This window comes from Callorhinus ursinus, unplaced genomic scaffold (genome assembly GCF_003265705.2).
Source record: "Callorhinus ursinus isolate GAN/ISIS: 27379988/994484 unplaced genomic scaffold, GSC_fseal_2.0 scaffold4, whole genome shotgun sequence".
Classification (NCBI taxonomy): domain Eukaryota; kingdom Metazoa; phylum Chordata; class Mammalia; order Carnivora; family Otariidae; genus Callorhinus; species Callorhinus ursinus.
The window spans coordinates 119,025,730-119,051,170 of NW_027397066.1; the positions used below are offsets into that span (position 1 = coordinate 119,025,730).

At 36.5% G+C, this 25,441-nt stretch overlaps 1 protein-coding gene across 7 annotated transcripts in view; it reads right to left on the reverse strand.

Moving 5' to 3' along the window:
- The window catches only part of INPP4B (inositol polyphosphate-4-phosphatase type II B), an 864,684-nt gene that overhangs the window by 408,006 nt on the left and 431,237 nt on the right, over nt 1-25,441 (reverse strand). For all 7 annotated transcript variants that reach the window (XR_012378034.1, XM_025874245.2, XM_073892293.1 and 4 more), the window contains 2 exons: nt 19,710-19,919; nt 18,095-18,139 (listed from right to left, as the gene is read on the reverse strand). Coding sequence is in view for 6 of the 7 variants with exons in the window: in XM_025874245.2 (XP_025730030.1) it covers nt 18,095-18,139; nt 19,710-19,800 (136 nt within the window). In the remaining variant the exon portion in view is untranslated. The remainder of the gene's footprint in view (nt 1-18,094; nt 18,140-19,709; nt 19,920-25,441) is intronic.

Sequence of the window (25,441 nt, forward strand, 5' to 3'; positions counted from 1 at the left end):
TTTTCAGCTCATCAAGGCTACTTTCTGTAATTTTTCTCATCTGGCATTTTCCCTTTGTGTTCTCTTTTCTGCCATCTCAAATTTCCTCTCTAACGTATGTTTCTCTCATCACTCTGAAAGATGAGGTCACTGAAGTCATCACTGTATATTTATAAGATGTGGAATGATTAGGGTCAGGAACACATCTCTCTTAACCCACCACAGCTTTTCTTTCAATTAAACAACTGTTTTTAAGTCCTTACAGAGATAAAACAAAAATGTGTTATTTCTTCCTTAACTGTTGTGTGGGAGATTTTAATTAACACATACTTCCCTCAAGAGTGTGTGAACCATGCATAACTGCCAACATAAGCAATATTTGTTGGAAAAATAAAAAAATATATAAAAGTTGGCATAAAAAGATTAGAATGTTTGAGATTCTTTCTCTTTTCCTTTTTTGGTTTTATTTTGTCTTTTAAGGCAATGAAATTAAAAAAAAAAAGGCCCCAAATTAAAAATCAGGGCCTGACTTTTCAAGGAGGATAAGTACTCCTCCATAACATGAACCAACAGTATTAATTTTAGGTTTTAGAAGGTCGGGGGAAATAAGCAATTCAGTGTTTAAGGTTGAAAGATAAGATATAAATCCAAGGGGTGCCTGGGTGGCTCAGTCAGTTAAGTGTCTGCCTTTGGCTTAGGTCATGATCTAAGCCTGGGATCAAGCCCAGCCTTGGGCTCCCTGCTCCATAGGGAGTCTGCTTCTCCCTCTCCCTCTGCTCCTCCCCCTGCTTGTGCTCACTCTCGCTCTTTCTCTTAAATAAATAAAAATCTTAAAAAAAAAACAAACAAGAAATCAACGCATACACACACACACACACACACACACACACACACACACACACACACAAGAAGGAAAGCCATCCTAATGCAAGAATTTTTTAGACATACTGAAAAAATGCTATATTTTTTGCTCCTGTATTACAACAATAAAATGCTAATATCATACAAATTTTAAAGTTGTTCTCATTTAAGAGAATACGTGAAACATGCAAAGAAGATGGGGGTTGGGGGGCAGGAAACAAAACGTACTGTATACCTACGATGTGTCAGGTAGCATTGGGCTTCAACTTTGCTTGTGTTAGCGCATGTCCAGAACAATAATGTGCCTGTTGCTACCTCATTGTTCCACTAAATTCCATCCTTCTCTATCTCTCTCTTTTTTTTTTTTTACTAGTCAGTCAGTCAGATTTGTGGATCACAACATGTGGCTCAAGGATGAAGACTATATTTATTGATTTGCTTTTTACCAACAGCAGAGTATTCAGCAGCCTAATTTTTTTTTCCCCCAAAACGTTGTTCTGCTCTGTCTGGTCCTCTGCATGTTCAATGGTGATTTAGCTTTGTAACAAGAATTTTAAGACTCGATACTTTGATAATGGAACCCAAATAAAATGTGAGGAAAAGATGAAAGTAATGCCTTAGGGAGGAAGCAGATGACAAAGTTATTGAGGAATATAGGCAATAATTTGCAAGAGGGAATTTAAAAGATGTTGTTATAGAAACATTGCTTTAGAATCCTTGCTACACTGAGATTTGAGCACCACTGCTCCTAAATTTCATTATAAATGGTTCAGTTATAAATTAAGCTGATTTCTTTCATGTAAAAAGCTACATTCACGTTGTAGGGGGGAAAGGTCCCGAAATAATTTTTCTACTTTTGCCCCATAACAGAATAATATACAAATAAACCAGCACATCTTATGCATATCTCTGTGTGTGTTAAATAAAAACATGTTGGCCTTTTAAAAGAAAAAAAAAATGGCTGAGAAGATGAAATTCACTTCCTTAGTGTGGAACATTATACATATGAAAATAAACTACCCACTCAGTACCGGTTCTGAATTTAAGTATCATTTAAGAATCTAGAGAGAGAGAAAAAAAGAACCTCTTCCTGGAACAATGGTGCTCTCGGGAAATGCTCTTTGATTGTCTGTGCTCTGGAGCACTGAAGACGCCAGCTGTAGAGCAGACAGCGTATTTGCATATGAAAAGAACAAATTTGGTTCAAATCGCTCTTGTCAGTACCAGAAGACTCCCATTCTCCAGCTTGTCCCCAGCTCCCTCAGCTTCTCTCATGTCAATCCTCAGAAAATACTATTTTGTCTTGTTTTCGTGACTGTTACCTTGGTGACTGAGACTCCATCCTCAACGCTTTGAATTAAAAACAAGTCTGTGCTCATGTCTCTTCAAGTTTTGATAGCCAACCCTATATGCTGAAGGCCCCAAACTGGTCTGGCCTCATCACCTGACACCAGATATAGACTTGGCTCTTTGTGTGCAAGCTCCAGATTCACATTCCACTTCAGAAACAAGCGCTTGCAGCTTTCCGCTGCTCTTTTCAGCAGGAACATATGTGCTACTTAAGAAAGGAGGAAAACGTTATTTCAAGAATGGAAGCAGGTCCCTCTGAATACTAAAAGAAATACTGTGAGTCAGTTAATGGAAATCTGTAGTGTTAAAACTAGGATAGCAGAAGTAAGACAGAACAACACAGAGAACAACCTTAAGCCTTTTACCTGCCCAGAGGCCAAGAGCACAACATTTTCACAGGACTACCAGGTCGACATGGGAACCAACAGGATTTGAGGGCCCATCAGTAGATCCAGAAGGGCACGTGGGTTAGTGAGGAGTAGCTGCCTGCTTCCTTGTTTTACCTCCAAACCAAAAGATGAGGCCAGTGGAGCTCGTGAAGAGAGTTACAGGAGGGGTGACAGGAAAGTCAGAGCCCAAATCACCAAAGATGGATGGCGAAGAGAAGTGCACTCAGAGCTGTTGAACTCTAAGGACACAGAATGATTGATGTTTAGGAGGTATTTGGGAGGCTGAGGACAAATAAAGGAAATAAGGGGCCTAGAATGTTGCCTTCAGGGGTTGGTGGTCTCCTGAAAGAATCCATTTGTTTGGGCAGGAAGTAGCAAGCAATCTGGAAAGCAGTTGTTCAATCTGGACATCTTTACACACAACACATTGACTCACGGTCTGGCTTTCACCAAATCCTGAATGAAGCAATTTTTAGACATGCTTTCCCAAATCAAAATATTTTACAAGAGTTGCATTGTATATATTACACTTAAAGGGCTTACGCTTTAGGAGGTGGTGCTTAAATTAAGGTAATTTTTTTAAAAAATTGTCAGGAATATTATTTTTTATAAATGTGCTGCACTTAGTATCTACATGTGGAATTAGTAGCTTTTTAAAATGAAATTGCTGTCCCTCTCTAATGCCAACTATTTTACAAGTAGATTAAAAGTATTAAATCGAGGCCTTACATAAATAGAAAATAAGAGGGGAGAAGGGGGTGGGGGGGGAATAGATCGTCCTGAGGTATAGTTAGCCTGAGGTATAGTTAGCCTCTTGTTTTACTTGTCTCCATCTAGAACATCATTTGGAGGCAGGACAAATGAAGAGCTTGAAGAATATAACTCCCCAGGGGCGCCTGGGTGGCTCAGTTGGTTAAGCAACTGCCTTCGGCTCAGGTCATGATCCCAGGGTCCTGGGATCGAGCCCCGCATTGGGCTCCCTGCTCCGCAGGAAGCCTGCTTCTCCCTCTCCTACTCCCCCTGCTTGTGTTCCCTCTCTCGCTGTCTCTCTCTTTCTCTGTCAATTAAATAAATAAAATCTTTAAAAAAAAAAAAAGAATATAACTCCCCATCTTTCTTGAATCTCTTGAGTCAATCGTATGTGTGATCTTCCTGTAGACAAGAGAAAATCAGGCTTTAGGGGTGCCAATTCTCCCATCATAAGATGTTTGACTCACAGGAAATAAAACAAGGTTTTAGTACAGATAAGCTAAAGCTAGAAATGACTAGTGATCCAGGAGACACAGAACACGAGAAAGAAGCCAGGAGAGTGTGTAGGTGAGAAAGCAAATGTGGGATAGTCCAAGGGCAGGAAGGGTCTAATTATTCAGAGCAAAATCCACAAGTTCAACACTATGTGGAAAAAAGCATAGCTCAGACAATTTGAAAAGTAGGAGACAGTGGTTCTAGGAGAATCCAAGTTTAAAGGAAACAAAGAGGATACTTTTAGAAAAGTTGGGATCTCCAAGGAGAGCAGTTCAAACCCAAAGCTCAGCAGAGCTCCCGCTAGCTGACTGAAGAGTGCTTCAGAGCCTTAGCTTTACAGGAAGTTTCAGAACGAAGGAGAAGTAGTTTACACTACTCAAATTAAAGAAGAACCACCTTCTCTACTCTTCCAGGATATGTGGTATACTAGGTAAGATAAGAATATGAGACACCTTCTGTTTGAAGCTCTCCTTGATAGTTCTTACTTGTTTTATGCGGTAAACCACCTAAGGTTCCCAGTCGTAGATCCCAGTCCTGACCAGGTGACTGGATTTGTGATGCAGTCTCAATATTCTCATCTGGAAATGGGGATGGTAATTATATTTCTTCTCACTGAGGGTTTGGGAAGATCTGATTCAATAGGTGAAAAATAAGGTTGAATTTTTAACAACATATTAGTAATATATTTCTTTCACATATATTTGCTCAAACACCCTGTGAAATAAGAATTATAATCTGCAACTTACAAATATAGAATCAGAGTTTTAGAGAGGGTAAGGGATTAACCCAAGACAATAATTAGAATAAGACCATTAAGTGATCAATTATACATCTAGCACCATTCTTAGTGCTTTAAGTACACTACCTCAGATTAATCCACAACCCCTCCCAATAAAAATGAATTGCTTAGAGCCACACAGGTAGCCAGTAGCAGAATCAGGATTCAAATGCTCTCAGGATGGCAATGCAGCCCATGCTCTCAAATGCTGCCCTTGTCTTGCCCTTTCTCGGGGTTTATGTAGTACAGACTGAAATGTAAAGTCAAATTTCTGGACCCAGTGCATTTCTACTATTTTAGTTTTCTGTTATGCTTCTTGTTATCTGTTTATGTATGCTCTTCAGAGCATCTCTATAAGAAGAATCCTTGCTTTGTGATGCTGTCATAATACCAGAATCTTGAAGTGACTTTGTGAAGAATTTTAGGCATAAAATTCTACACAGGTAAGCAATCACCAGCTACACAGTCTAGTTACAGAATGCCCTTGTTCAGCTCAACCTATGACTGATTCTCCCTGTCAGTTCTTTCTAGAAGAACTCCAAGGGCAGTAAGGCTCTATCCCTCCCAATACATAATTTGTTAATAACAAAATATCAATGGTTAAATAATTGTATTTATTGAGAATTTTAAAATGAGTTGCTTTTTACAAATAATTGTGTTATCAATGATTACAAAAACATTTCAAGGGCATATCTAAATATATACACTTATTTTATGAAGAAACGTGAGAGGAAAAAAAGCAATGGCATTCATGCATGCTTTCAGTTCATGGATATTTATTGAATGTCTAAATGTACCCAGCATGATTCTAGGTGACAGTTTTACAGCAGTGAACAAGAAAAGAAGTTCCATATTTTATGGAGCTTATACTCTAGTGGGACATGAAGTTTAAAATAATAATTCAGTGAGAATTTTAAACAGTGTATTAAATTGAGTGTGGGGAGGGAGGGTGGATCAAGAAAAGCTTCTCTGACAAGGTGACGTTTGAGCTGTGACCTAAAACATACCAAGGAGCCAGCTTAGGGAGAACAACAAATGCAAAGACCCAAATGTTTGGCTTGTTTGAGAAGCAAAAAGAAGACCAAGGTCAATGAAGAATGAGCTAGAAGGTTAGCGTAAGTATGGTGAGAATGGCCTGCTCCTCAAGATCCTTATAGAATGTGGTAGGATATCTCAATTTTATTCTAAGTGAAATGGAAGCCATTGGAGGATTTTATCTAGGGAAGTGAAGAAATCACATTGATAGTTTGAAAAGATTACCCTGGCTCTTCTATCAGGAGGGGACTATGCAGAGGCAAGAGCAGATGCCAGCTTCCCATGGGGACTCCCCTAACTGGCTCCAGTGAGAGCTGATAGCTGCTCAGAATTGAACAACAGCAGTGGCAAAGGAGAGAGAGTTGGTCAAATTCAGAAAATATTTTCAACATAGAAATTATAGGACTTGGTGACGGATTTAATGCGAGGTTAGGGAAAAAAGAATCAAGAAAGGGTTATAGTTTGGGGATTGGCATAACTGAATGGATGGTGATGCTTTTTATGGAGATGGGCATCATGGAGGAATGACATTTTGGGAGGGACAGGAATGGGAATCAAGAAAACAGGTTTTAATTATCGTAAGTTTAAAATACCTCCTAGATGAGCAGGTGGAGATATTTACCAGCCAGTTGAAAATGGGCATCGGGAGCTCCATGGAAAAGTGAAGGCAAGAGTTGCAAGTTTTGGAAACAAAGGCCCATAAATGTTGTTTAAAGCCATGGACTGTGAAATTGCTTAGAGTGAAGGGCATTTAAGTTTTGGGTGGGGATAAAGCTGATATTCTGGATTTGGACAACTTTTGACCTGGGAATACCTTTTTTGCTTAAACGGACTTCTGAGACCTTACCACTCTAGAAAACAGCCAAGAACCATCTTTTGTCCTTGGTAAGGTAGAGGTAATAGGAGAATAAGTGGCAGAACACTTGAAAAGCTTTGGGCTTTCTCATGCCCGGTATAAGACCACAGGCACTTAACTCCTCTGAGAGTCGGTTTCTTCCATTGTGAAATGGGCATAGCACCACCTTTGTCAACTGCAAGAGGTCAAAGCTCAAGTAGGAATCATTTGGGAAAAGACTGTTTTGTACAGTGGAAATATGAAGGGACTTTTCTTTAATCCTGCGTTCCACTCTACTAGGTCTCTTCTCTTCCCCATGGCATGTTTCCCAGGTGGCCGAGGATACATTTGGATACCATCTGCTCCACAAGAAGGCTGACTGATAAATTTCAGTCACACAGACAGCAGCATCAGGGGATCTTGCTCCCTTACAACCTCCGTGGCTTTCGACTTTATGCAGAGCAAAACCACCTAATGAACAAAGCCCCTATGTAGTCCTGATTCCCCAATTACCCATAAGTAGCAACAGATGCTACAAAAGTAGACCTGTTCCAGTGACCAGCCACTCTCAGTAATTAGACAATGGAGGGAAGAAAGTAATTAGGTAAATCACATAGAAAGAGTAATAAACAAGATGGGGTTATGTTGATCATGGATAAAAGACACAAATAAAGAAGGTAGAAAGTAAACATTTAAAAAAAAAAACCCTCTAATTTAACAAATAATTTGCTAAACCTATGTGAAGAATCAATTTTGGCCTGTGAAGTTAGACCTGGTCAAAGACCTCCTTTAATTGAAAGCTCCTATGGTATATTATTCAGAAGGAAATGTGACATGAATAGACATACTTTATCACAACATAATTCAATTAAATGATACGGTTGCAGCAAACGAGAAGTGGGAAGAGAAGTTTGATTTCTCATATACTTCTCCTTTATTAATAATGTCACTTATCTCAACTTCCTGAAGAGCACCAAACTAGAATCTAGACCAGTGTCCATAAGGACAGGCTATATTCCAACTGCAGCACATATTCAACCTTGAGACTCTAGAAACCCCTACCCACACAACAGACCTATTAAGCTCTAATTGGTTCATTTTCTCTTCTTCCAGTTAAATCTCTAATTATTTCAGCAGTACAAAAGCATAATGCAGGTCTTAGATAGCCTTTAATGTCTTCTCTTTCCCATTCCTGCACTTTTAATAATCAACCACAAAGAACATGGCCTTTGGAGTTAAAATCTATATTCCTCCATCTCCTCGTCTTATACCCATGAGCAAGCGACTGAATTTATCTGTGAAACATGAATAGTGGGAAGCACCTAAAAGGTCAGTTGTAGAAGCAGAGATAAAAAATGAAAAGGATACAGCCTAATACCTTGCACTTAGAAGGAGTTCAATAAATGATAGCAATTGTTATTCCTAAAAATATAGTGTTAAGACCTCCTGCTCAAGGAAGTACTCATTGAGTACTCACCCAAGGTTATATTCAAAATAATAAAGCTTAACCAATAATTAAGTATATGTCAGATACTAGTTTAAGTGCTTTATGTACATTAACTTATTTAATTCTAACAAAAAACTTATAAGGTAGATACTGATACCCTTTCCATTTTATAGATAAGAAAACAAAGATTCAGAGACACTGTGTAATTTTTCTAAGGTCAAGTTGCTAGGTGGTAGCAAAGACAGGATTCAAATGCTTGCAGTTGGCTTCACACTCCCATCTCTTAACTGGTGAGATATATTGTCTCCCCACTCAAGATTGTAGACCGAAATATGAGCCTGAAATGCAAATCCACTTCTATTAGTTGTCTATTATTTTTGTTGTTGAGTTGTTGGTACATGGTTGTTCTGAAAATGTCTCCTCAAAAGTATTGCTCATTAACTGATGCTGTCAAAATTGAGATAGCTTAAAGAAAGGGAAGATTCCTCTGTCTGCAAACTCTGCATAGGTAGGCAGTTGTCAGGGGCACAGCATGGCTACAGAGTCTACTGAGTCCGGCTCAGCATGGCTAAGCCTCCTTTGAGTTTCATCTAGCATAACCCCAAAGCCAGTAAGACTCAATTGTTCCTGATACCCAAATGAAATTTGCTAGCAAGACAATGTTTAAAAAGTTGTGTTCATTTAGAATTTTAAAGCCAGTTTCTAATAAATGTGCAATGATTGTAAAATATTGCAAGAGAATTCCTAGAACCTTAATTTATTTTTGTTGTGGGATTATAAGTAATAAAGAGGGATATGTAAGTGAGCATTAAATGCATCACCTTGGAAAATGAGCTCTAGGATTCTGTTTCATGAAATTTGCTACTCCCTTTGCCTGAATTGTCTCTTGTGTTCCTTCTAAACTGCTGAAATCCTGCTCATCCTTCCAGATCTGGTCCAAATGCCACTTCCTCTGAGATGTTGTTTCTGATGCTGCAGTTATATTTAATTACTGTTTGCTCAGTATTTCCATAGTTGTTGGTGTATGCCCTTATCATAATCTGCCTAGCATTGTGGTTGTTTGTCTCCATCACCTCCTAGAAATTCTTGGGAAACAGAAATCAGTAAAAAAGGGATATAGCCTGGTGGTTAAAAGCAGGAGCTTCAGAATCAGAACTCAACTTGGATCTTTTTTTTTTTTTTTTTTTTAGAGAGAGAGACAGAAAGAGCATGAGTAGAGGGGAGGTGTGGCAGAGGGAGAGAGAGAATCTCCAGCAGGCTCCAAACCCAGCTCCGAACCTGACGCAGGGCTCAATCTCCTCCACCCTAGAAATCAGGAGTTGGACACTGAACTGCCTGAGCCACCCAGGCGCCCCCTCAACTGGGATCCTGACTTTGTCACTCAACTTTCATAAGATCTTTGGAAAGTTGACCACTGGGAATTTTTGATTTTTTATCTCTCAAATGAACATAATATAGGAGAGCATGCTCTGTACTCAGACTCCTGGGTTCAATTCTTGGGCTCATTACTTAACCTGTGCATGCCTGTTTCCTTCCCTCTAAAACAAAAATGACTGATAATAGAACAATTATCTCCTAATTAAATTGTGAAAAATAAAGTAATTAATTTATGTAAATTACTGAGAACACACACTTGATAAATGTTAATTATGTTTAGTGTTATCACCTTGTGGAATTGTGAGGAAAACATGGCATTCTGTTTGTGAAGAGGTAACTACCATTTCATAATACCGTAAGTATCATAGATTCTCATAAAATGGTAGCTACTCTTGTGCTATTACTATGATCCCAGCACTTTGCACAATGCCTTGTCTTTAGAAGGTACCCCTCAAATTATTGTTCAGTGGAAAGCCACGTTTTATAAGGGAAGTATCATACTGTGAGAATCAAGAGAATGGCAATCTATGTATAATAAAGCAACAAAATAGGACAAGCACAGGCCTGATCTAATTCTTACTAGGTACTTCTATTATTGCTGGAAGATGATCTTACAGCTTATAAGAAGTAATATTTTATCAAAAATTAAATACAAAAATATACCTCTGTGCTTGGTATTCCCTTTAGCTGAAGCAGCATGTCAGGTATAGGGTAAAAATACTAAAGAAGATAGAGTAAAATCTTCCATTTTCCCACTGGAGCTTTAAAAAAGTCAGAGCTTTATAATCATTTATAGAACACAGACCAGCAGGAAAGTAGAGGTGTGAACATAGGAGAGAACTGATAAGTTTAGCCTCCTAAGATTTTTTTTTTCTTTTAGAGAAACATACAAAAACAGTTCCTGATTTATAGCAATTCATAAAGTATGAATGAACCTGACATTCAGGTTAATGAAGGCCCGAACAAGCTATAAAAGCTGTGTCTGTAAAGAGATGAGACTGTTTTTGTGCAGCTTGTCAGTCTGAGCACACTTTAATACACATTTCAAAATCTGAACACAGAAAACTGATCACATAATTTATAAGACTTTCTGTTTTTTCGTTGTTTTTTTTTTTTTATTTCTAACCAGGCTATGTGAAATATAGTGGCTCTATATACAAAATCCAGAATCAGTACACATAACCTTATATATGATCCAATAGTAGAACAAAGTATTTAGAATCCTCCTGGACAAAGGCTTAATAACCAAATAGGGTAACCTCACCCTTTTCAGAGCCACTCTAATATTTGAATTTACCTACCTAGGGACATCTTGTCATTGTGCCTAACATGATGTTGTGATAAAACTGAATTTTAATTGCTGAATTCTAGGATGGTACACATTACTTACCTAGTATAGGTGTATAGTGGACTGCATATTCACAAGACTTCTTTTAATCCTTCATTTCCATAGAAAAAAATAGTTTCCACAAGTGGTAAATTTCAATTTGCCTATTTAGTCACATTATGTATGGCAGAACTGGCATGGCTTACAGAGTGAATGTGAAGTTAATTTCTTATAAAATCTTATCATTTTCTATATATACCACTATTCTAAAAGACCAATAAGTAGATGAATCAAGAATCAAATCTGAGAACACATTTTCCACTTTCTCTTCGAGGAAGACAAGATGGCTGACCTTTCTATATGTAGCTTGGTGTAATAATAAATAAGTACTTAGTGCATGCCTTTTGCGTGTGTGTTTTCTGGATTTGAAGTCTTTATCTTGTTCCAAGCACCAAATATCTGCTTATGCTGCTCTCCTGGTCTAGAAGATAATTCCTCCTTTCCTCTTCCTATTCTTAATCCTATTTTCTAACTTGAAGAATTGATTTTAATTAATCTTCCTTAGGAAGCCTTTTTTGACTACTCCTTCCATACTAGTTTGATCCTTTACACAATCTCTTATATTCTTAGAAACCCTAAAAATAGCTTAGTTTTTAAAGGTCTTTTAATGATTTCAGGAGTCTTAGTTTGACCTTTCTAATTATGCGATGAGCTAATCGAAGATAAAGAGCAGAATTTTACTCCTTCAGCTATGCCCTTTATCTTGTTCAGCTGTTGAGCTTATTCAGGTTATTCATTTTTATATTTTTAAAGATTTTATTTATTTATTTATTTGAGAGAGAGAGAGGATGAGCGGGGGGAGGGGCAGAGGGAAAGGGAGAAACAGACTCCCCGCTGGGCAGGGAGCCCGATGCGGGACTCCATCCCAGGACCCTGGGATCATGACCTGGGCCAAAGGCAGACACTTAACTGACTGCGCCACCCAGGCGCCCAGGTTATTCATTTTTTTAAAAATGACAGCACCTGATTGTGACATTTAAATGGGCACATTGCAGAAATTTTGGAAGATATAAGAAAGTATAACAAAGGAAATCAGAATTCTACTAACTTGTCATAACCAAATTAAAGATAGTCATACTTATTCTTCCAATCTTACTCTTTTGTACATACAAAGAGAGTTAAGTAAGGTTCATTTTGTATATGTATTTTGTTATTCTGCTTTGACTATTTTATATTCTCTTGTTTGATAAAATATCCTTCTGGCAGATCATTCTTATGAGTTTATAATAGTCCATCTTAAGACTTTATGTTTCACTATAAAAATTAAACAACACATGTTGAGTGACTCTTGAGAATAAAATACAGTGGTCTGTACTTTCCTTCATCCATCCTGAATTTGAGGTGTTAGCAGAAAAGTCAAGGTCAAGAAATGATAAAATGGAAATAGTTAACTCTTAACTCTTAACTATGTCTGAAAATGTATGATGATATATGACCATATCGCACAGATTACAGATGTATTTCTATATTGTCTATTATTGATTTTTATCTATGATAGCTTTCACTATATTACTATGAAAATTATAGCAGTTACTATAGACTTACCAATTTTAGAAAAAACTGAAAAATGAAGTAAGGCTCTATTAAATAATTTGAGCTTCAGATTAGTCTTATTTTATGTACTAATAAAACCTATAGGGGAGGAGTTGATACATTTTCTTTCAAGAGGAAAACATCTCTGGAAAAAATTATCCCATAACTTAAATATGGATTTTTTTAAAAGATTTTATTCATTTGAGAGAGAGAATGAGAGAGAGAGAGAGAGCACATGAGAGGGGGGGAGGGTCAGAGGGAGAAGCAGACTCCCTGCTGAGCAGGGAGCCCGATGCAGGACTCCAGGATCATGACCTGAGCGGAAGGCAGTCGCTTAACCAACTGAGCCACCCAGGCGCCCTTAAATATGGATTCTTAAAAGATAAAACACCTTTACAAAAGGCAAGGGATTTAACAATCTGTTGGCTTTGAACCTTAATCTCTCTCTATTCTTGCTCACTAGAGGCGTGGCAGCACCCAATCGCCAGGGCTGATCCTATTGCCCAGCGGTTAGGGAGTGAGGGAGACTAGAAGAGGCCATGGGGCCAGGATCTCACTAGATCAGTATTTCTTCTATCCCAGAATTGTCCTACTCTGACCTTGGCATTCTAGTCACCCAGCAAGTGGTCCTTCACTATTCTGCCATTTCCTCTGAGATTTTTTTTTTTTTACCCAAGACCAGATCAGCTCCTAACTTGGTTTCATTCCTGATCAAGCCAGCAACCCAATTCATTACCCTTGAACCCCAGTATTCCCATTCCTAAAACCCTATTACCTGCTGCATAAATATTTACTACAGCCAGAACCTCCTGCTGAGAAAGTCACCTGGGTCTTATGTTCAGTATGGACACTTTCCAAATAAGTGTCGACATCCTAAGTCCTGCCAGATACACAGAGGCCTTCTTTGACCTCTATATCTAAAATAGTCTCTCCATCTCCCAAGTCAATTACCTCTCCCCCAACCACGTTCTATACAATTGTTCTGTTTACTCTCTACATAGAACTTAACACTACCTGAAATTATTTACTTACAAGTTTTCTATGCTCCCAATACAATTTGTATGAATGAATGATTTGTACTGTTAGAGATTTCACTCCAGCATCCATGTCTTTACATTCCTATCATAAATGACACTGAGGCTGTTGACATCTAAAATGTGTCTTTCGATGCACCCTATATCTGGTCATTGGCTTCAATTAGGTTATTAGCCATCAAGGTATAAATTATTTTAAGAATATAACTTCACAGTGTCAAATAAAGAACACAAGAACCACATGCACGCACGCACACACACACACACACACACACACACAAGCCATCTCTCCTATCTATTTTAATATACATTAGTGCCTATTGTTTTGGATTTATGATTTGTAGTATTCACATAAAAATATGAAAACATACTCGTAAGTACACTATTGACTTTGGAGCTAGTAAATGGAGATATATAAAAGTAAACATTATAAGCATAAATGACAGGATAAACTTAAGAAATAGTTAATAGTTCTTTTATATCTTTGTCAAGATTAATCTTCTCTATATATTTCCCACAAGGTCAAAGGAAATGCACCCAGATTTTAAGAAGTGGTCTCTCCTCTTTCTTTCTTTCTTTCTTTCTTTCTTTCTTTCTTTCTTTCTTTCTTTCAGGGAGAGAGAGAGACAGAGACAGAGAGAGAAAGAGAGAGCACATGCGAGCACATAGGCAAGCAAAAGCAGGGGGAGGGAGGAGGAGGGGTGGAAAGGGAGAACAGCAGATTCCCCTGCTGAGCAGGGAGCCTGAAGCAGGGCTCCATCCCAGGACCCTGAGCTCTTGACCTGAGCCTAAATCAAGAGTCTGATGCTTAATCGAATGAGCCGCCCAGGTACCCCATGATCTCTCTTTTTAAATGCTTATTTTTTAAAAATAAAAACAATTTTATTAAACTGTAAGAAAATCTGTGTTCTCTTGGGTTGTCAATTATTTCTCTCTTCGTGGACATAAAAAGGGTATCAACACATTCAAATGAAATAATGAAAAAATGTGGAAGCAGATTTGCAGATGTAAGGGTGAGTTACATAATTTAAATTCAGTAAACCACTAGAAATATAATGGCAATGGACCTGAGATACTTTTTCGGTAAATGCTGAACTTGTGTTATCGAGACATTTTTAAACCAATTAGCTTGCTCAATTGACTAAGCATCTCCTACCTCATTTACTTGAATAAAGATGTAGCAGAGGAACTTCAGCAAGATATACTGATTTTATAATGGCATACAGACAAAGCAGAAACAAATCCTCAATGGAAAATAACTTATACAAAGCAATATGACACCTAGCAAAATTAGCATAGCTATTTTCCCAATTTAAAACAAACCATTGAGATTCTCAATTTATTTGAATATTTTGGCAAAGAATCAGGAATCAAATAAAAATTTAGTTGAAAAATTAGATGGAACAAGAGCCTCCTACTTTAATTCTTTAAAATTTTTTTTGTATTAAGATGCCTTGTTTTTTTGATTAAATAAATATGCATTTTTAAATAATGATAAAAATATTTAGGAAACTATTATTCTCTCATTATTATGAAGTTAGCTAGTTAGCAGGTGAAGTCTTAAAGAATTTGTGGGATTAAAAAAACTCAAAGAAAAAAGTACCAAAAAATATACAGTAAAACCTACATGGGTTTAATTGTAATATCCTTGAAGGAGTAGTTTCAAAAGGCTTTTTTTTTTTTTTTTTTAAGAAATACTACAATTGAGGATTTTAAAAATGCTCAGAAGCATAACAAACAGTTTGGGGAGTATATCTTCCAGGACAAACAACACAATCTCCTGACGACTCTAAATAACTTTGTTTACTTGTAAGGCATTTTTTGCCACATGATAAGATAAAATTATCTGTTGTTAAGAATTCTAGTGGTTTTTCTGAATAAATATGAAAAAAGAAAACTGAAGTTTTTTTATGGGAGGAATATTATTATGAATAAATTGTCACAGCTGCTCACCTCTTAGATCTATGATTTAAAGCCAGAAATATAAATAACAACAACATTGCTACTGAATTTGGGCTTTCAAAACAAAATAATATAGCTAGGTCTTTGAACAAGACAGATAACTTCATTTGAAAAAGAAGATATGTATTTGGCCTAGGCACTCTTTCTCTTGAAAGCTGGCCTCCATGTTTGACTAACAGCCTCTCCTCCAATTGTCTCTGCCTCCTTCAGATTTTACCTTGCTCTCCAAGATGCAAATAAGAAGCCTTTAGAGTAACACTGTTACTCTAACAAATCTTTACTCTTTGAAATCCTAATAAAAAAGTAAAAAAAAATTTTTTTCTTCCCTTAAAAATGAAAGATGAATAGATAAAGGCTCAAGTAGCAAGAGTTACAGTGAGTCAAGAGGTACCTAGACTTCTTTTGCTACTCAGCTCCCTTTCTCAAACAAGTTCTTTCTATATCTGATACTATCTGAGAACTCTCTAGAAAAAAAAAAGTATAGTTTTTTGGTGTTCCCACAGAAGTTTCTTGAGTTTCCACATTTCTGTTTCTTCATACCAGGGAAAATAAAAAAATCTAGAACCCTTAACTTACAATACGTTTTAGCTACATTTGTAACAAAAATAAAATGTTTTTAAAAAATGAATTATACCAAAATCCAGAACACTGACAACACTAAGTGCTGGTGAGGATGTGGAGTAACAGAAACTCTCATGCATTGCTGGTGGGAATGCACAATGGTACAGGCACTTTGCAAGACAATTTGGGAATTTCTTACAAAACTAAACATACTCTTACCATATAACAATGTGCTCCCTGGTATTTACCCAAGGATGTTGAAAACTTAGGACTATACAAAAACTTGCAAACAGCTTTATTCATAATTACCAAAATTTGGAAGTAACCAAGATATCCCTAAGTAGATGAGTGGACAAATAGACTGCGCTACATCCAACCACTGGAATATTATTCAGTGCTAAAAAGAAATAAGCTATCAAGCCATGAAAAGACATAGAGGAAACTTAAATGCACATTACTAAGTGAAAGAGGCCAATCCAAAAGGGTGACATACTGTATGATTCCAAGTATATGACATTCTGGAAAAGACAAAACTAGGGAGACAGTGAAAAAAATATCAGTAGTTGCCAAGGGTTAGGGGAGAGAGGGATGAATAGACTAAGCACACAGGACTTTTAGGGCAATGAAGATACTCTGCATGATACTTTAATGATAGATATATTATTATATATCTATATATAATAATGTATAATATAGATATAATATAATACAACACTAAGATGAACCCAAATGTAAACTATGGACTTAGAATAATAATGATGTGTCAATGTAAGTTCTTTAAGTGTAACAAATGTACCACTCTGATAGGGGAAGCTATGCATTTATGGGGTCAGAGGGCATATGGAAAATCTCTGTACTTTCTGTTCAAGTGTGCTGTGAACCTAAAACTGCTCTAGAAATAAACTCTATTAGAAGAAATAAACAAAACAAAAAAATTATATATAGTTATTATCTCAATAAGTTACACATCAAAATGTAATATTTTGAGCAAAGGACATAAGTTTGAAATCTATTTCATTATATAATAAAAATGTATATTCTTGGAAATATTGAGACTTCAAACGACTAAAAACTACTATAGATAGTAAATGCACATATTTCAATTTGCCCATAACTTTATAAAACATGTATATTCACCTTTAAAGATTTAGATATCCGGTCTCTATATAGGAAATTGAATACATGTATGTATGATTCTATAAAACCTCATTGCTTTCAAAACATTTTAGAACCATAAGAAGAAAAAAACCCTCTCTAAATGGTTCATATGAACCACATTTTTCCCCTCTTTAAATACCATTTTGCAGCTAATTCCCTAATGACATTTTGCAGTCATACCAAATTCAGATACAAATCAGGTCCCACTCACTAGCTAAGCAGTGGATCAGCCACAGAGTGCACATTTTTAACTCATCCTTGAACCAAGTTACAAATTTCTACATGTGACAGATCTTCAAAGTTGCTTAAGAAAGTCAAAGTGTTGAATTATAGTTAAATTCTCAAATACTAAGGATCTGTCCACAAAATCAAGATGGAAGAAAAAGGGGATTTTTGAGTGTGTGACATTGAAAAAAAAAAAGAGGCAGACATTCTGCGTGGAGCACTGGGGGTTATGCACAAACAATGAATCATGGAACACTACATCAAAAACTAATGATGTAATGTATGGTGATTAACATAACAATAAAAATTATTAAAAAAAAAAGAGGCAGGAACCTTGTAAATGGCCTAAAGAAAAACTATATGAGCCTAGTCTCCAGCTCAAGGAGAAGATAAACACATAGATTTTGAGAAACGCTGATTAGCAGCAAAGCCCAGTCACTGTATTAGGATGAGTGCTGGACACCAGATCTGCAGTCAGTTGACCCGACTGAGAGGCAGTCACCACTGAACCCTATACCCCTGGGTAGTGAATTGACCTACTCTACAGCTCAAATTCTTTACTTACAAATTGGGGGAAGTGACATCACATAGAATGATTTTTTCTCCCTTCAGCTATTTTTTTAAACTGAAGTATAATGAACACAGTGTTGTTAGTTTCAAGTATACAATATAATGATCCAATAATTTCATAACATTTCTCAGCGCTCATCATAATAAGTGTACTCTTAATCTTCCTTATCTATTTTACCCATCCTGCCCCTCACCTCAAAGTAACACCGTAAAGAATGAAAGGTTTTTTATAGAACAATGTTCTTAAAAGTTTGTAAATTATATAATGATATAAGCAGTGATATAATGATATAAGCAACGTAAGGTTGTAAACTATATATACAGATTGCTATTCTATTTACCAGTATAAATAAGATGGAATTCCTTACCAAGGATGAATTCCAACTGTGGTTCATTTGGAATCTTCTGAATACCTATAAATAATGAGTAAGAATTCAGATTAAAGACATTTAACTCATAATCAAAAATATGTTAATATATATTACTATGTTTCACCCTGCCCAGAATTTATAAATACATTATTTGGCAGAAAGAATTAACTTAGCTAACTGTCCAAATTTATAAGCTATCGGTTCTCATAATATTTGTAGCAGAACTAAATGTGACTGAAGTTTTGACTGATCTACTTAGCTCTATGGTTATAAAGAAACTGAAAAGATAGTGTTTTTGGCAGCTTTGACAAATTTAAAACGTATTTTTCAATTGTTAGTTTCTCTTAAATACACATAGACAGCAGCAAAACCTTAAAAAAAATGACCTCACAAAAGTACTCTCTTATATAGACTTTTCTTTCAAACCACTCCAGCCTGCTGTAAATAGTAAACTATTAATTAAAGAGCTATCTCTAATATGGTGATGAAAGACATTATGGTGGTGGTTATTCTGCCAACTTATTGATAGCTCAAATCATTGTTCTGATAAATGTTTTTATTCCTTTTTTTCTTGATTTTTAAGAAATCTAATAACATGGCTAAATGATTTAGAGTGAAGAGGAGGGAGGGTCTGAGAACAAAAGTAAGGGTGGGAACATGTAGTGGCTAGAAGGTAGCAAGATCAGGCTGTGGCAAGTGATAATGTGCTATAATGTGGTAATGTGGATATCTGATGGCCACACACAGCCTGGAGTCTTCTTAAACAAAAGTGGATGAGAACTTAGATGCCACCTATTATAACTTATGGGTGGCCAAACAAGCAAAACTAAAATTTATGTAAAAGTCAACCATTTGGTGGTAATAAATGTAAGAACATTACAAAAATAATTTTCTTGTTTATTTCTATTGGTACATTTACCAAATACGATTTAAATTTACTACTAATATATCGTTAGAACCATCTCTTTGTATAAAAACCATCTATTTATTATTTACAAGGTTAACACCTTTTTTTAAAAAAGATTTTATTTATTTGTCAGGGAAAGAGAGAGAGAGAGCACACAAACGGGGAGAGTGGCAGGCAGAAGGAGAAGCAGACTCCCCGCTGAGCAGGGGCTCCCTGCCACAATGTGGGGCTCTGGGCTCGATCCCAGGACCCCGGGATCATGACCTGAGCCAAAGGCAGACGCTTAACTGACTGAGCCACCCAAGCATCCCCAGAGTTAACACTTTTTTGCATGGTAACCATTCATTTTTTTTCTCCTGCTGACATTTAACAATACTATGGTTAAAAATTTTAGACTTTCCAAGACAGACGAGTGACAATCATTAGGCAGCTTTCTGTTCATTTCAAAGAGTGTAGATTTTTTTTAAAGTTATTAACAACTGCTGTAAGCTTTGAAAAACTAAATTTCTTAGAAAACTTTTCCAACCAGTACTGTTTTCTAAAGATTATTTTTATAATGTAAATTAAATGAAAGGTTTGGCATATGTTTGGCAGTGTTAAATAAATGGCCAACGGGAATCCTCTGAAAAGAAAAGTCGCAAGTCATGCTAAAAAATAAAACCTAAACTCTAGAAGAGAGTTACAGAAAGGGGAACACATACTTACTTGTGAACTGGAAGTCCCCAGTATCATTTGCCTGGGGTGTGGGAAGAAAGTGCTGGCCTTCTTCTGATGCTCCTTCCTCTTTGATTTCCATGATCAACCTTCACACTTGTTTAATCTTCCAAATTTTTGTGTCTAAATGTTACTGACAATGATTCCTGGTTTAATATAGATGTATCTTCACATTAAAGATCAAAATCCCACTCTGAAATTCTGCATTTAGGAAATAGCAACAGCAAAAATCTCAGTTATTTCAGAGTTCAGTATAAAGAATTAAAGGTAGGTAGAAACTACAGTTTCCTTCCTGCCTGACTCACTTTTATTTTCAAGATCAATCCACCCAATTGTGCCATAAACTCTAAGTTAAATGGGTATTCTCTATGCAATTATTTTATGGTCATATGAGGGACTTGTAGATCCTGAAAGGTGTATTCTTTCTCTTCTAGTTCATTCTGTAAAATAGTAGATAGCAATAGGTCTGCTAACTTAATATGCATCTGATTTAACAGCAAGAGCAGATAGCATCTTGTCAAGGCATTAGCATGTTTTGCCAAGGTGAATATTACTATTATTCCTTCTGTTAGAACTACACTCTATGCTCATCTCTCCATCCACCCTTGTTAGAACATTATTCATGAGCACGTAAAGACAATTTGGCATGACAGTCTTCTTCCAATATGAGCCAACAAGTTGTACAAGAGAGTTTCCAACCTCATCGTTATCCACAGAATGTCTTGCTTCTATGCCTGATAAAGTTTTAATTGGTTAATGATCAGGGTATATGGTGAAAAGAATGAATAATAATTCTAAAAAGCTAAAGCTCAAGGGGAAATGAAAGTAACAGTAAAATGATGAAAATCAGCGTGGGGGAGAGAAAGCCTCTCCAAGAATTTAATATCCTATGCAGACAGGCTCAATAGTTTCAAATTCATTTTGATATTTAGCCTGATATATATGACCAAGAATGTGTTGTTTTAAGTCAAGTTACCACCTGAATTAAAATGTATAAAAAATCTTTAAATGTCTGCCCAATGTTGTTTAAGAGATAGCGACAATCAAGTTTGGTTTGGAATAATGCAACTTCACTAATCCACCGCCTTAGTCTTTGTTGTTTTAACAAAGCAGCTTCATTTGTAATTCTGCTCGGGTTTTTAAAGATCATCTAGCAAAAATTAAACCCAGAAAGCATCTTAAATCTTTAGAAAACATTATAATAAAGTTGCAGATAAATACACATTGGCTACTCAGGATACAACCAAGAATAAAAGCCTGGGGTAAAGGCCATTGTGCTATCAATTAGACCAAATCCATCAATTTGAAAATTACATTGTGAGTTAAGATAATGCTTTCTATTTTTTTAACTATTTAAACTTAGAAGTCTCTTCTGATAAGGACAGACACATATTCATGGAACCACATTCTATGACAAATTCATTAGTATTAGTGGGATAATATCTATGGAAGGTTGCCATGAATGTGGGACTTGGACACAAGGACTTTGTTAACTTCCTTGTATTTCTTCACCAAACACCCAACCCCTAATCTTGATCAGTTATCTTAAAAATTGAAGAGGAGATCTAAATAAGGCAATATGGGTAAATCCTAGCAAAACAACAGCTCAGCACACTATGGTGAATAACTAACAAAATAAATGTCAACTCTCTGTGTGAGTAAGTGTGCATTTTTGGGTGGATGGAGAGGACTGAAGATGCCTACAAACACTAACATGGTCCCATTATGGGCATATCTCATCCATTCAAAACTGAAAAATAAATTCAATTTCACAGAGAATGAAGCCAAATACATAAGACATGGATCATAGGACAACTGTTATGATTTTATTCACTTTCGTTCTACCTTTGTTGCATTTGAGGAGAAATTTCATTTTTGACATCTATTAACAAAAGACATTCCTCAGAAAGAATCAGTTATATTACTAGAAAAGCTCTAGAAAACCACTACATTTTCTAGGTGGTAAATATAGCATTTACCTACCATTATGGCTAAGTACAATAGTTCCTTTTCTGTGTCTATTTGGAAATTTTTTGGTTTGGAGATCATGCACAAGAACAGATTTAAATTTTTACGTATGACAAATTTATTTTATTTTATTATTTTTTCCCACAGATATATTTTATAAAAGTCATCTAGAGAGACTAAACTTCTTAGTGCAGAAAGAAGCCACATTAAATATACCTATTTTAAGAGAGTGACATGATTATATTTGATTTTTAGAAAGTTTACTGGTTGTAGAAGTAGAGAATGTACTAGAAGGTGGAAACTTAATAAGGAAACTAACTTGTTTGGAGGTTATTTTAATATTCTAGGAAAATAAAATAATAAAGAGAATCTAGGTCAAAATAAAAACAGATGACTGGAGAAGAGAATCTGGATTCCAAAGAAAATTATTAAATAGGGTAAAGGGCTATTTATTAAATGGAATTACCTAGCCTTAGTAATGGAATTAGATATAATTTAGAATTGAGATGATGAAAGACAGGAACTTCAGGTAAAAAGCAGTAAATTATGGACGACTAAACTATCTGGAGTATAAAGAAGGAGGGATTTTAGTCAAGGATGATGAGTTTAGTTCTAACTGTTTTGTTTTTGAAATGTCTTAAAATATTAAGAAAACAGTTGAACACATAAGTCTAGATTTCAGGAGAGATATTAAGGCTGTAAAAGTATATTTTTGGAAATCATTGGCTAATAGTTGAAGTCAAAGAGATACATGAAGTCACTGAAAGCAAGTGCATGTAGTGAGAAAAAGGGATGACTGAAGGCTGAACCTTAAGGCACAAAACCATTCAGGGGAGCAAGAAGAGAAGTTAGTTGGTAAAGGCACTGGCAATGACAGGAAGAGCTGCAGAGAAGAACAACTGAGGGAATGACATCATCACCCTACTTAATGGGTGTTTCTCAAGTAAACAAGGTCATTAAATTAAGAGAGAGTAGTTCCCAGCCCTTCTCAACCAGAAAGCCTGTTTGAGAAATTGAGGCTACCCTGCAGTGGCCCCTTCTCCTCCTGCCTAGGCAAGGGAGCCAAGAATATCTTCTGATGACAACTCCTGGAAGCTTTGCAGACTTATGGTACTCAAGCTAAGAGTCAGGCAGACAGAGCGGATCACCCGCAAAGCCATTATAAAGTGTTCCCATGCTAGACACAGACAAGGGGATTAATTCACAGACAAGATTGAGGTTAGCTCCCATTCCTCTCAACCAGAGAACCTGTTTGGGAAATGGAGAGTAGCCTAGAGCAGCCCCTCCCCTACTGCCTAGGCAAGGGAGCTGAGATATACTATAGAGAGTGTCTTCCAGCTCCATCCAACCTGAAAGGCTGGCAATTCCAGGAAGCTGTGTGGCCCTGTGGCACTTCCAGCTGAGAGGTGGGCAGGCAGAGCCAATCAGTTTGCAAAACAAACCTAGTGGCCATGTTTATTCAGGAAACTTGGGGTAGGGGTTGTCTTGAGTTAAGACAACAAATAAAAAGCTTTATGGCTTTAGAGCTGCTTCTCCCACTGCTCCTGGGCATAGAATCTAATTTGTAACCCCACTTATCTCTGAATACAATTTTCAGTCTGTCCAACCAAGGAACCTAACCAGAGCATGTGGGAAGCTGCATAGCTCATTCAAGAGTCCTACATACAGTGGCACTTGAACAGAGAGAACAGTCTGTGGCTTCTCCTATCTGTAGAGCACAACCAGTTATCTCACTGGACCAGGGAATTCAGTGCACACTTTGGCTTGATTCAGGTCCCCAGAATAAATTATAAAGGTCCTGAGTCCCATCCTAACTGCCCTGCCAAGTCAGGGAAGTCAATTCATAGCTCTACCCACTACTTAATATTAAACCCAGTCCTGGCCATCTAGTAAGCCTCACCAGAGAATCCAGGCAAGCATGGAGCCCATCCTACAGCTTCAGTTGGGTAGGGAACCAAGCCCATAATATTATCCAACTGTTTTCAGCCAGTGGCACTCACCCCACACACTCCCTTCAGAGCTTGCCCCAAAATAGAGCATAATAGCAGGCCCCACCTGCCCAAGGACATTACCAGAAGACATACCCAGAAACCCGAACCGAGCTGACTGTTGAAGAGCTGTCTCTACCACAGAAAACTTATAAGTCTAGAAGAGGAGCCCAATTATTCAAATAACCAGATAGAATTAATAAGGATACAAAGATCACCCCCACAAAAAATCAGGTAAATATGACATCACCAAAGGAAATTAATAAAGTTCCAATAACTGACCCTAAATAAATGGAGATCTAAGAACTGTCAAACAAAGAGTTCATAATAATCATCTAAAGAAGTCTAGTGAATTACAAGACAATACAGACACACAACTAAATAAAATTCGAAAAACAATGCATGAACAAAATGAGAAGTTTGATAAGGAAATAGCTACCATCGAAAAGCAATTAAATAGAAATTTTAGAGTTGAAAAATACAATAACTGAGCTGAATAACTCAACAGGGAGTTTTAAAAGAAGACTTGACCATGCAAAAAAAGAAAAAAAAAAATCACTCACCTAAAGGATAAGACATTGAAAATTACCAGTCAGAGAAGGAAAAAGAAAAAAATAATGAAAAAGAGTGAAGAAAGCCTACATAAATTATAGAATAGAATAAAAAGAAACAATATGCACATTATGAAAATGCCAGAAAAAAAGAGAAAGAAAAAGGGACAGAAAGTATATGTAAAATAGTATGGCTGAAAAATTCCTGAACCTGGGGAGAGATATGGACATCCAGATCCATGAGGCCCAAAAGATTCTAAAGAGGTTAAACTTAAATAGGGCTACACTGAGACACAGTAATTTAATTAAAATTGTCAAAAGTCAAAGACAATGAAAAAATTTTAAGAGCATCAAGAGAAAAGAGAGAAGTTACATACAAGGGAACCATCAAAAGACTATTAGCAGATTTCTCAACAGAAATTTTTCAGGTCAGGAGAGAATGTGATGACATATTCAAAATATTGAAAGAAAATAACTGTCAACCAAGAATTCTATACTTGGTGAAGCTATCCTTTGGAAGCAAAGTAAGCAAAAAGAATTTGCTGACAAACAAAAGCTGAGGGAGTTCATTACCACACCCGCTTTACAAAAAATGCTGAAGGGTGTTCTTCGAAAGAACATTCGAAAGAATGTAAAAGAACACTGGGCGCCTGGAGGGTTCAGTCAGTTAAGTGTCAGCCTTTGGCCCAGGTCACGATCCCAGGACCCTGGGACTGAGCCCCATGTTGGTCTCCTTGCTCAGCAGGGAGTCCATTTCTCCTTCTGCCCCCCTTTTCCCGATCATGCATGCACACTCTCTCTCTCTCTCGCAAAAAAAAAATAAATAAAATCTTTAAAAAAAGAGAAAGTAAAACAACACTAATTAACATCATAAAAATATAAAAAGTGTAAATCTCACTGGATATCTAATGGTAAATATAGATCATAGATAGATTCTGCAATCTGACAGTAGTTGTGCATAATTTACTTACAACCCTAATTAGAAAGTTTAAAAAAAGCAGTTAAAAGAATCATTAACTACAATGATCTCTTTTTTTTATGTTCAGTTAGCCACTGTATTTGTATATATATGTATATATATAGCCATCATTAGTTTTTGATGTGGTGTTCAATGATTCATTAGTTGTGTATAACACCCAGTGTTCATCACAACAATGATCTCTTATTAGGAACACTACTAAACAAACAAACAAACATGTAAACTGTAATAGCAATA